Source organism: Poecilia reticulata, linkage group LG14, assembly GCF_000633615.1.
Source record: "Poecilia reticulata strain Guanapo linkage group LG14, Guppy_female_1.0+MT, whole genome shotgun sequence".
Taxonomy (NCBI): Eukaryota; Metazoa; Chordata; class Actinopteri; order Cyprinodontiformes; family Poeciliidae; genus Poecilia; species Poecilia reticulata.
In genome coordinates, this window is record NC_024344.1 from 24,923,110 (window position 1) to 24,935,117 (window position 12,008).

Consider the following 12,008-nt stretch of genomic DNA (forward strand, 5'->3'; position numbering starts at 1 on the left):
TTTTTTATTTTGGTGTCACTCAAATCATTTTTATTGGTCTAAAACTTTAGCACACATACATAGTGTCCCATTCTATCGTCACAAAGACTTTGCATTGACTTGCATCCATCTTTGATTCATTTYTATAGCCGGACCCTAAWCCAGGTGTGTCCAAACTTTTTGACAYGAGTCAAAATCGTCACGTCAGATGTGAACCTGATGAATGTAATAACTTTAAAAACTAAAATTACTGAGCAACATTGTGATTTATGTCAATGTAAAAATAAATCACAATACATTAAAATGTAACCTACTCAATAAGCTAAGCATGCTAAAGTTTAAATTAAATTGTCAGATTTTTATAGGGAGTGGATGTGCACTCGCAAATTAAAAAGGGTTTTGCATGTTTGCGTTATAAGAAAAACATACAAAAAAAAAAACATTTAACCCATTCCACACAATTAGACCAAGATTTGAGTCTGTTTTGTTAAAGTTTAATATATTCATTCATTCAAGTCTAATTAGAGTGAAAGTCACTGCATAGTTGGGGTGAACATAAAAAGCCTTGTTATATTTAATTTATCAAGAATAATTTTGCTCACATTAAGGATAAAAAGTGTCCATCTGCATCAACCTCCTGTAGATTTGGTGAAACAAAAATGTATTATTTTTTTAATTGCAGCCAAATGATCCATCTAGGGGGCACACATGGTCCCTGTGCCACACTTTGGACACCCTTACCCTAATAGGGCCCAGGCTTTGGATCCCATAGGGAGCAGTGGGCCCTCAATGCAAGTACTTGTTAGAAAACTACACCTTACAAAGTGAGAAATGCTAACACACACACATAGACAGAAAATAAGCGTTTTTTTCTGTTAAAAGTGTTTTAAGGAGTAAATTATTGAGCCAGATGAAGAGACAACATGAAGTCCATTTTTTATTTCGTTTTCTAACTGCAGATTCAAAGTATACAACTCAACATCATGATTTGATTTTTATTATGAGACCCATAAATAAAAATACAATTAAAAAACCCACTTCAATCAACAATCTACTGTTAGTAGGATTTGAAAAAAGATTTTTTTAATATATTTTTTTTCTATCAAAAGGCACAACATTGAATTTATTGACAACATGGAGAAGAGAACCTGCAGCATTAAATCTTTTAATTTTCCTTTTTATTTTTTTTTTCCAACACGCCATCAGAGAACACTGAAATGTTACAAAGATGTGTCTGAATCTACATGGAGAGAAACGAAACAGGAAAAAACAACCTCTATATCAACAGACGGTGGCTATAGATTGGTGCCACGGCTTTTAAACAGGAAACGTACTGCCACGGGAAACAAAACAGAAAACAACCGAAAAATTGAAAGAAAAATAGCACGTTGTCGCCGGAAAAGACAAAGGACCTTCGCAAAGCTCTAATGCAAAATTTCAAAAACATTTTTTTTTTCCCATTTTATTTTTGTACAAGTGACAACAATACGAGAGCAACAACAACAACAACAACAAACAAACAAACAAAAAAAAAGAGAATAAAAAATAATAATTGGGCACCTTCTAAGATTAGGCTAAGATTAGGTGCTGAGGTAGACAAAAACTAAAACAATTCAAATCATAATAGAAACACTATTTTCTTAATACAGAGCAACTCGACTGGCACTTGTGCTGCAACAACAATGGAGGAGAGAAGTAGCACAGACAAAGCCAGGGAAAGACGGGGAGAAAAGCTTTGTTACGATACAAAAAACAAAAACAAAAAAATAGCTTCGTCACGCTTGGTCCGACGGGGCAATTGGTCCTCAGTGCTAATATAAAAAAATACAATGTCTTGGTGCTTTGTTACTCAAACAGTTTTAGTCTAGACCTCAATGGCACATGCACTGCAACACTGCATGAAAATGGCTACTTTGTTCTAGAAAAACACCACACCAAAAACACAGAGTGCCAGCTTCCAGGGATGCCATGATTCCTCTCGGACCAAATTTTACATCCCCGACTCATAAATGCATTTYGTAGAACAAGGGGGATAAACAAACAAACAAATAATGAAAAAAGTACTTTAATAAACAGAATCCTAGTGCCAATCTGCATGAATGGAAGTCTTCCACTCATTTTTTCCTAAAAATCCTCAACAGCAAGGCTATTGAGACAAAATAACAACAATTGCATGAATTCAGAATGTAATTTTTTATATATATATATATATTTTACTCTAAATCAGCTGTTGAGAAAAAAAAAAAGCTTCCGGATGCCAATAACAGAGTACAGCTTAAAGAAGTGAATCTAGAAGGTTATTGCAACAATTGGCTTTTAAAAAAATAAAAAAATTCATAATTTGAGCTTCATGACATCCCTAGGGTGCTGGAGACAACACTTTTATTTTTCTTCTGGAAATACAGAACGTAAGCAGATACAGATGGATTATTTTTGTTGAACAATTTCCATTTTTAGGCACAAAGATAGTACAGAAACACCCGAGGAACACTGAGGGAAGAACTATATCGATGCCAATGTATATGTATATATTTATATATATATGTATATATATATAATCTTTTTTTCCCCAACAGAAAAAAGTGGCATAGAATATCATTTTATTTTGTATCTGATTAGTGCATTTTCCCATTAACACGCACACATACACACACACACTCTCACACAGTTACACACTTTTTCAACAAGTAGAAAACATTCAGAGGACGATGAGAAGAATAATGTGACTGAACAGGCTTGCATTGTGGCGTTCAGACTGAACCGTGACTGGGTTTTCATTTATTATTATGGTGGGTGGATATTACCCGAAGCCCCGCCCACCACCCCGGCCTCAGCTCACAGTGTTTGAGAATAAAATGGCAAGACACCACGGGACATGCCATCCCTTATTCTTTTCTCTTTTTTTTTCAAGTACAAAGAAATAAACTAAATAAAAACGTTGACAGTCAAGTTTGATTGACAACTGAATGACGAGTACTAATTGGTCGGTTCGGCAGCGCCCCCTGTCTGCCGTTTCCGTTCTTTTTTTTTCTTTTTGTATTGTCTTGTGTCTTTATTTTTAATAATCGTCACTTTTTCACACATCTGTAAAACTGGTGGATAGATTTAGTCCTTCACCGACAATGCAACTGACACCCAGAAAGCAACACTTATTATTACAACGTGTTCACACAAATAGTTTTTTTTTTTTCCTTTTGCTTTTGTCCAACAATATCAAAGAGGAGCAGGCAAAAATGATTCACACCCAGAAGGAGGGGGAAAATAACGCTTAAAAAAAAATTACAAATATTATTTGTGCCCTGCTTTAACCCTCCACAAAAATGGAAAAAAGGACAGACACTGAATACAAAAATATCACCATTTTTTTATATATCAAATTGCCTCTGTTGGCTCTTGTTCAGAAACACACGCATGCTTCTCTCAAAGGGAGAAGCTCTATTTTTAACCTTCTGGTTTGTCTTTTTTCTTTTCTTTTTTTTATGATTACGCCTTGCACGTCCAAATTGTCCAATGCGCTCTGCATCAAATGTGACATGCCCTGTGCGCTGCAGCGTTCTCAACCAACAATCCTGTTCACTTTGCTTTTTTTTTATTTCACATTACAAAACTACAACTCTATTCACATATGTTCAAGTTTAAATTCTTGTTTTTAAACGCACTCAAGAAGCAACAGAACTCATCCGTCTTACTCGTCACTTTAAGGCTTCAAAATAGCTTTTTTTTTAGCTTTTCTTTTTTTTTTCCTCCGCTCTTCTGTCGTTGGAGGCGCARGGGGAGAACGTAAGAGAAGAATAAACATCCATTCGAATGACTTTCCTCATCCTGTCCACCTCCGCTTTACGGTTTCATAGACTTTTCTTAAAAACACAGACAATCATAAATCAACTTTAAAAAAAAAAGCATGAGATGATGTAGCTTTGACAGATAATGCAAAAACACAAACACAAAAGAATGTAAGTTTTCTTTTTTTTTTTTCCCAAAAAAACAAACAAACATGGAAACAACTCAGAGGTAGCTTTTAGAATGAATGAGCGAACCATCCGGCTCCTTAACAAACAGACTTAATACCAAGTTTGGTAACACAGAAAACATAATGAAAAAAGAAAACTGAATCTCTTCTCTGTGGCACTTAATTTCTCTGCAAACGTGCTCCGCCTCATCACATTTTTTTTTTTTGCTGCGATGCATCCTCCGACATGCACCGGCCCAAACGTACACTTGAAACAAAAGGGAAATTATAAAATACACARGGAACATGAGGTCACACACACAAAAAACCCAACAAAAAAACACAGAGAGAGATAGAGAGAGAGAGAGAGAGAGAAATAGAGAGAGAGAGGTAATTCAAGTACGATGTGTTGAGCTCAAACTCAAAGTCAATAAAAAGAACCACAATAAGAGACGAGAGGGACGAAGCGCACAGACGGAACCGCAGAAAGAGCTAATTTCTTCTGCCTGGCTGCGCCTCATCCGACCGGTGACCACCTGCCTTTTGGATATGTAAATCCCCAAAAGATGTCATGACAATCACTTGTGTGGAACAGGTTTAAACGCCAGAAAGTTGGAGATGCCCACCTTCACTTCTCCAGCGTTGTTTCCCTCAGAAGGACTGAGTAGAGTGCACATTTCAAACGRTAAGGATGCTTCGCTTTTCCAGGCAGGGAAAGTAATAAAGCAACGTCTAAAAAGAGGTGGGAACTTTCCGTTTTCTGACGTCGAAGCATCAATCTGTACTTTCATACAGCCTCATCATGCGCTCCCCATTTCCAGACGTTCACATTCAGGGCTCTTGCCGTTTAGTCCTTAAAACCGACGAAYGTTGGGATTGTGCAGCTAAGGCATCCTCAGCATGTTGACCSCAAACCGTCCGAGTCACAGGATTCACGCAGACGACAAGCCTTCTCCCCCTGATGATTCGTTTTCCTCCGCTGTGGTGAGCTGACAGAGCCACGGCAGCTTAAGCTTTTCTGCTATGAGTCAGTTTGTGTTGGGTATCGTTAGTGTGAGACACTGATAGTCATGGGGATAAATGGGTAGAAGCAGTCCAGACACCTATTGCTGAATATAGCTGGGTTTTCTTGTGCGATATTATGATAGCGAGTTATATTTTGTTGAAGGGTTTATACACCTTGCTGACATCAAACAGAGACTGTTGTCGTAGTTTGCTTTACCTGTGCAATCAAGCCATGATAAACTATGATGCAGAGCTAAAAAAAATTATAATAACATACGACATAAAAGTGACGGTTGTCGGCCTTGAGTGGCCAGTGGTGACTGGAGCGTCTCCGACCCAGGAAGACCGCTGAAGAAGCCGGGGAGACCTCCAGGGAGAAGCAGCGCTGGTGTCTTCCCTGCTTGGTTTGCAGCATCTTAATACTCCCACTAGTCCAGTTCAACTGTCCCATCTACTGCATAAGCCTGCAGGGGCCCACACTGATTCTCAGGGGCTATCTCAAAGCCACCGTTGCTTCTGGTGGAAATTCAGGAATGGACTCATAAACTTGCAGGTTTTTGGGCATTGGAAAAGGAAACGGAAACAGTTCAAGAACTTATAACAGAATGTTCATTAAAATACTCAAATCTAGACATAACTTGGAAAATAGCGAATGCAACATTTGGAAAGCATGGCACCAAAAAAGCAATGTGAAAAAAAAAGAAKAGAGGATGGTCAGATAGCCCTTGAGAATCTGCCTTCTCACCAAAGTGGCAGCAGCATCCAAACAGTCACTTCTTTGCAGCCTGCTTGCTTTGTGGTGCTGCAGGAAATGACCTGAAACAATAGCACAGTTGCAGATGTAGTGAACGACCCGGTGAATCCGAACAATGCTGGAGAACTCTCTCCATGTCCAAGTCTTTTAGCCCCACCGCCCCCGCCCCTACGCCCAGCTCCTCGTCGCCGCYTTTGCATGTAAAAACAAAACCAAACAAAAACACTAAACGCTCTTCTTTTTTTTTTTTTCTTCAAGCATCTTCTTGTTGACATTCCTCAATCTTCAAGACCTCCTACCCGTGCCGTTACATTCCTCTTACCTCTCTGCCCCCATCCACTCCCTCCCTCTGCATTCACTTCACCCCATTCCCGTCTCAGACGTAGCAGAGGTACAGGTATGTCTTCTCTATGCGCCAGTCTGGAGGGATATCTTCAGGCTTGTGACCTTTCATGTGCTTCTGCATGGCTGACAGGCTGGGGCAGTACTCCAGGCAGATGGTGCATTGGTAGGGCGAGGCGCCATTGTGGGTGCGCAGGTGCTTGATCATGGCCGAGTAGTCCCTGGATCGCTGGTGGCACAGCTTGCACTCGAATGGCTTCTCACCTGCAGATGATGGGAAGGTGGTGGAAGACAACGATTACGTTAATTATAAAKTCATTTTGGGCTCATTTCAGACTCCTGCTGTGAACTGATGCTAAATCTGACTGAAAGGATAAGAAAAAAAAGGTTTTATTGCCAATGACTTCCATCAGTCATATAAATATTAATACAAACCAAAACAAGGAGAAGCAGCTTTCAGCTTTTATGCACAAATCTGGAACAAACTTCCAGAAAACTGAAAAACAGCTGAAATACTGAGTTCCTTTAAATCAAGGCTAAAACCTCGCCTGTTTAGAGATGCCTTTAACCCATAATAACTGGAACACTGACCAACGTATATATGATCCACCTGTTTGCTCCTCACTACCTATCAGATTCATTTTTACACCTCTCAAAAATGAACAGTTCTTTGTCTCATCTGACAGAACAAGCTAAATATACTTTGACAAACCACCATGTTTACGTTTGTGATGGTAGAACAGAAAAGGCTTTTTCCTGCCATCATTCCTAAGCAAACATTTAGTTTGTGGATAGCATCAAATGGGTTTCATTGAGATTTTGATGTAATTYTCTAACAAACAGAATCAGATGCATCCAGTTATGAAAAAAAGCAACATATTTGTGTTAAACTTTAATGGTGTGTTAATTTGTGTTAAACAAAAAACAAAAAACAAATGGAAACATTTGGATTGTTTGTTTTATGTTTTTACCTATGCGTCCACAGCTCCTTAACATGTTTTTTGCTACATAACTCAAATTAAATATACAAATCCTTATGAAACAGTACAACAATATTTTTTATATAAAGAATTTAGTCTAGAAAAGACAAAATATTTACCACACATGTGCAGAACAACGCTGATTCAATCGCCGAGATAATCTGTGATGTATCTAACATGCAGCTCCTRCCTCTTTAAACTCCTGAAGGTGTTATAAATCAGAACGACGCTGTTCTCTTGCTGCTGGGGCTGTTATGTTTAACGGCCACATTTCAATTTGGCAGCAGCGGCCGTCCTAAACATGCTAATGATTTGAGTGATGGCAGGGAATAATCCACCAGCGCTCAAGCCGGCAGACTCAAATTAGACATGTAAATGCTGACCTTTACCAATGGCATTTGAAATGAGCTGTCGGAAGTGATCTGGCCCGTCGCTTCGCTGCCACCTTTCAACAGAACCGCACACATGTGTGCGGCGACAAACAGCCGCCTGTTCTGTCGCTCGTCCGGTCTGTCCCGGAGAAAACCCGGTTTAACCTTGACCTTAGCCTGCACCGGATAACGGTGTCACTTAGCCAATAGGTATGAACGCAGCGCTGCAAACCTGTTTAATTTCAGTGYGAACGCATGCAGGGTGTTGATATTGATAACCACACTGTAAACACAGTCCCCTCAGATAATCGGCTAATAACGAATTGCAAATGGGGCCTTGGTATTGATCAGTCATTGGCATTTGGGATGTGTGGAGAGGCGTGGGGTGGGTAGGGGTTAGGTTGCCAATGTCGATGATTCATCAAGCAGCTGCTTTTGTGTGAGGTGGCCTTTGACTGTGAGCTTGTCACTCGCTCTTGTTATCTGCTGTTGCTCTCCGGCTTAACGCAAAGCCCCCCCTCCCTCATACAAAAGGGGAAAGGGTGGACGGAGGGGAGCCAATTATTGGACAGGCTGCCTTGATAGTGTGGCTTAACAGCTGGTTTATTGAATGGGAGATGGGAGGGTGCTGATGCGAGCGTGTGTCTGTGTGTGAGTGTGTGTTGGAGGGAAAAAAGATGGCGAGAGAGCATAAACCCTTGGCCGTGTGCCACCCTGGTGAGCGCTCGTGGTAGACTATACTCACTCAATCGAGTTTGCAGCATGCACTCATTCTCCAGGGCACCTAGCCTATCACTGTGTCAACATCTTTATGGGGCTCTAAATATACTGGGATCAATACAAAGTCTTCTGAGACATTCATCCACTGTATCACAGTAATACTGATTTTCATCTGCTCTGCTCTGGGCCTTGGAACTTTGATATCCTGAAGTCTTTTAATGGCTGTTTAAAAAAATGACCAAGAAATCCCTGAAGCACTGACTGAAAGTGTTTTTCTTAAAAATAAATAAAGGGATTTGAGTTATGGTAGCAGGATGGCTCATGCATAGTTTGGAAAATGTTAAGAAAGCTTTCTCTTCATGTTGACTTTGGGAGTGAACTTCAAAGGTATCAAGAATTAATATTTTTATTTCGTGAAACTAGAATACACATAGCAACGGAAAAGTATTTGGTCCGTAAAGATATAAAAGACAATCAGAATAAATATTAAAGGCCCTTCCCCATTTATTAAGGGAAAAATCTCTCCAAACCAACTTGACACAACAGAAAACATAATTGCTGCTCTTGTTAAATTATTATATTAACAGTGATTGATCACAAAAATTTGTTCCATTTCACTACCCACAACCACTTCTGATTATTGTCAGATCTGTAGCTTAATGAGGTCCTTTAAAGAGAACCTATCTGACAACATGAAGTAGGCAAAAAGTTCTCAAAAAGAACACATTATCTCCTGATCTGTCAAAAACAGAATCAGTCACTGACATCCATCAGTCTGGGAAGGGTTACAAAGCCATATTTTGTCTGATAATCAAATTTGTTTTCCTAAAAAACAAGTGTAAATGTTTCAGATTATCAATATACAAAACAAAAAGAAGAAATGTGTCAGAAAGCAAACACTTAACACAATAGTTGAGCAAGAACATGTAAACCCTAATTCTGAAAAGTTTAAATGCAGTCAAATTCAGCTTTTTTTTAATGCATGCATTATAATGCATTATAATTATGCTATGATCTCAATGTAGAATTAATTGAACCATACAAGGCAGCTGAGCCTGTATAAGTGTCAAAAAGCTTAATTTATGGCTTCTTTTAGAGTTCAAAATTTTTAAGTCAAAAAAAGCGTATATTTCTGAAAAACTGTTTTGGATTTTTGTTACTTGTTTTCGGAGAACCCTAAATGGTTCATCATATTTAGAGAATGTGTCTGTAAATAAGCTAACCTAGCTTACCAACACTACCAAACTTAGCTAGCTAAACAGTCTTTAGAAAAACGAATTCCRTTTTATGTAAATCCCTTTAAATGAAAGCACAATTTGATTAATATTTAAATAAAAATATCATGCTTAATATGTAGTGTTGTTTGAAACTTAGTTAGTCTACAGGCTAGCTGCCAGAAGTTCCTATAGCAACAACCTGGTTGCTAAAGCTAGATGCAACATAAAACCATGTTGATGTTTTATGCATGGCATCAAAAACCAAAGTTTTTAGTCATTAATTTAGGTTACAGTCTTAATGTGAATACTTCTCTGGAACATGTGTTTAAAGTTTTGACTGCTAGCCTCACAGTGCTATGCAAATATTTGAAAATTGAAAAGATGAAGAATTGCTGAATTCAACATGCCTTAAAGGTCAGAACCTGATTCTGTAAAAGTAAACTCACTCAACTTCAAAGTGATCCAATTACCAGCCAGAAAACCTGTGGAAGTTGCTGATTAATCTACTCCATGACCATGTTGATTACTACTGGCAATACAAGCTAATAGCTATGCTCTTTATTTTATGCATTCAAACACTAAAAGAACATCTTCATGAATATGTATTGTGTGGTATATGCTTCATTGACTTAATAATATTGAAAAAATTTGCTCCTTTCTGCAACATTTTGCAATGGGTGGGAGCCATACTAGTTTTGCGGTCTGGTTTGATGAAGAGAATTCAGCCTTTAAAGTTTTAATCCAACTTTAGAGGCATTCTAGTTGATTGATCAAAATTAACCTCAAATGGAAATGAAAGTACCAATAAACCTTTCTCCATCTTCAAAATGCAAAAGTACGTGTTAACTGGAAGTCTGTCTCCATAGAGACTGTTTGTGAGGCAAAAGACTGAATCCATTTCTCCTTGTTAAAGAGCTGCTGTTTTACATCTGAACTTGTTTTGGAGGCAGTACCTGTGTGCACACGGTAGTGGGTTTCCAGCTGGTGCTTGAGGCTGAACTTCTTCCCACAGCCGTTACATTCATAGGGCTTCTCCCCGGTGTGGATGCGCTTGTGGCCCTTCAGTGTACTCTCGTCTCGGAAGCAGCTACCGCAGAATTCACACTCGAATGGGTGGTCCCCTGCTGTGATGCAGACACAGAAAGACCAATTTACTTAAAGTGCTGACAGTACGTAGTTGCAAAAAGATATAATATACATACCGAACCATCTGACAGCTGAGCTAACAGCTCAAAACAAAGCTTTATCATGCGGACAGACAGGGTTATTCACAAACAGCAAGCATGTTTTAATGGATATCCATTTCAGTACCAGCAGACAAATACCAGCCTTTGTCTTTTTCTACAATTTTCCCGAACCGCTGTTGTGCTTTGTTTGAAGCCTTATAATTACTGCCTGTCTTGGCTATTCAGCAGCCACCCAATGTATTATAAACCRTACAGACGGACTGTTTACAATGCACTAATAGACAACAACACTGATAAATGCGGTAATTCTAGAGGGATGTGCTTGTCATCAGGTATTTTATCTCCTTTGAATTATTGCACTCCAGTCCAACAAAAACTAAGTATTTGTATATACAGTATTTGTGGATTCTGAAATGAAAACGATAAAAGGAATTGCGTTCAACTCCTCAGGTTGCCACAGCACGTGTCCCTCCTGGGCAGCCGTAATGGATCTTCACATGTCAACGTTGGGCGATATTATGATTTGCAGGGAGTCTCTCCACAGCAGCCCCMGGACTAATTGTATTCCCGTGTTTGATGAGGACCTGCTCCTTGCGTCATTTGCTCCCTTACGTGTTATCCTCTCCATCCGAGTGATGTTGCAGATATTTATTAATGTATTTTGCTCCACCGCTGCAGGTTTAAGTCACCATCAATGACCTATGCCTTTCATTATCTGCCTGTCCAAGCAGCAACGTGCCGGGGAATAAATTGCATTTCTCGTTATGTGCCTCCACCACTGCCCTGCTGTTAAAAGACAATTTCACTTCCATCCATATATTTTATTTATAATTTTATGTAAGTACATACAGTATGTATGCCCGAGCTGGTTTATTTAAGATCCAGAGAGGAAAATGGGAGTAAAAGTGGAACGTAAAACGTACACATCCTCGAGTCTGATCACATTATGGGAATGTTATACTTTTATGGTGGAAAACGTTTTCAGATGCCTTAGGGATGATGTTGGATGCACTTCCATTAAAGGGAAGCAATGGGAATGAAGGGATGGGGGATAAAACCCAGACAGGGATAGAGCAGGAGATGTGGGTGTATATGGCCTYGGCAGTGGGGGCTGGGTGAAAATCAATAAAAGTGACAGTCTTTATTTGTCTGCATGAAGTTATCAGTGGCTCCCGCTGTAAGACATTGTGCTCTTTCTAGCGTCTCATCCACAGCAGAGATCACAATCCATCACAGAGCTCGGTGGGCTTGCACGATGCTGGAAGAATAATAATTGAGTTGAGATTCACCTGCCTTTAATTAGGAGCCTCCTATCAGTCCAAATGCAATGCTAATGCACAGAGGAGGCCTGTGGAGGGTTATTTATGTTTAATGTCCTGTTGCTGTGCAAGTGTCTGCTGCTGAAAAAAAGGAGGTAAAATTTGACTAATAAAATACATGTTCCTGTTTAGGTAARACTTCTTTCTTGGAACATACCTTAAAAACATAAAAAGTACRCTCCACT

General features: G+C 39.3%; 1 protein-coding gene across 3 annotated transcripts in view; it reads right to left on the minus strand.

The window, feature by feature from the left end:
- Window positions 1–892: 892 nt before the first annotated feature.
- zbtb16a (zinc finger and BTB domain containing 16a) overlaps window positions 893–12,008 on the minus strand; it is a 183,224-nt gene continuing 172,108 nt past the window's right edge. For all 3 annotated transcript variants that reach the window (XM_017308633.1, XM_008428573.2, XM_008428574.2), the window contains 2 exons: window positions 10,271–10,441; window positions 893–6,293 (listed from right to left, as the gene is read on the minus strand). In XM_017308633.1, coding sequence (XP_017164122.1) covers window positions 6,064–6,293; window positions 10,271–10,441 — 401 coding nt within the window. In that variant the 3' untranslated portion in view covers window positions 893–6,063. The remainder of the gene's footprint in view (window positions 6,294–10,270; window positions 10,442–12,008) is intronic.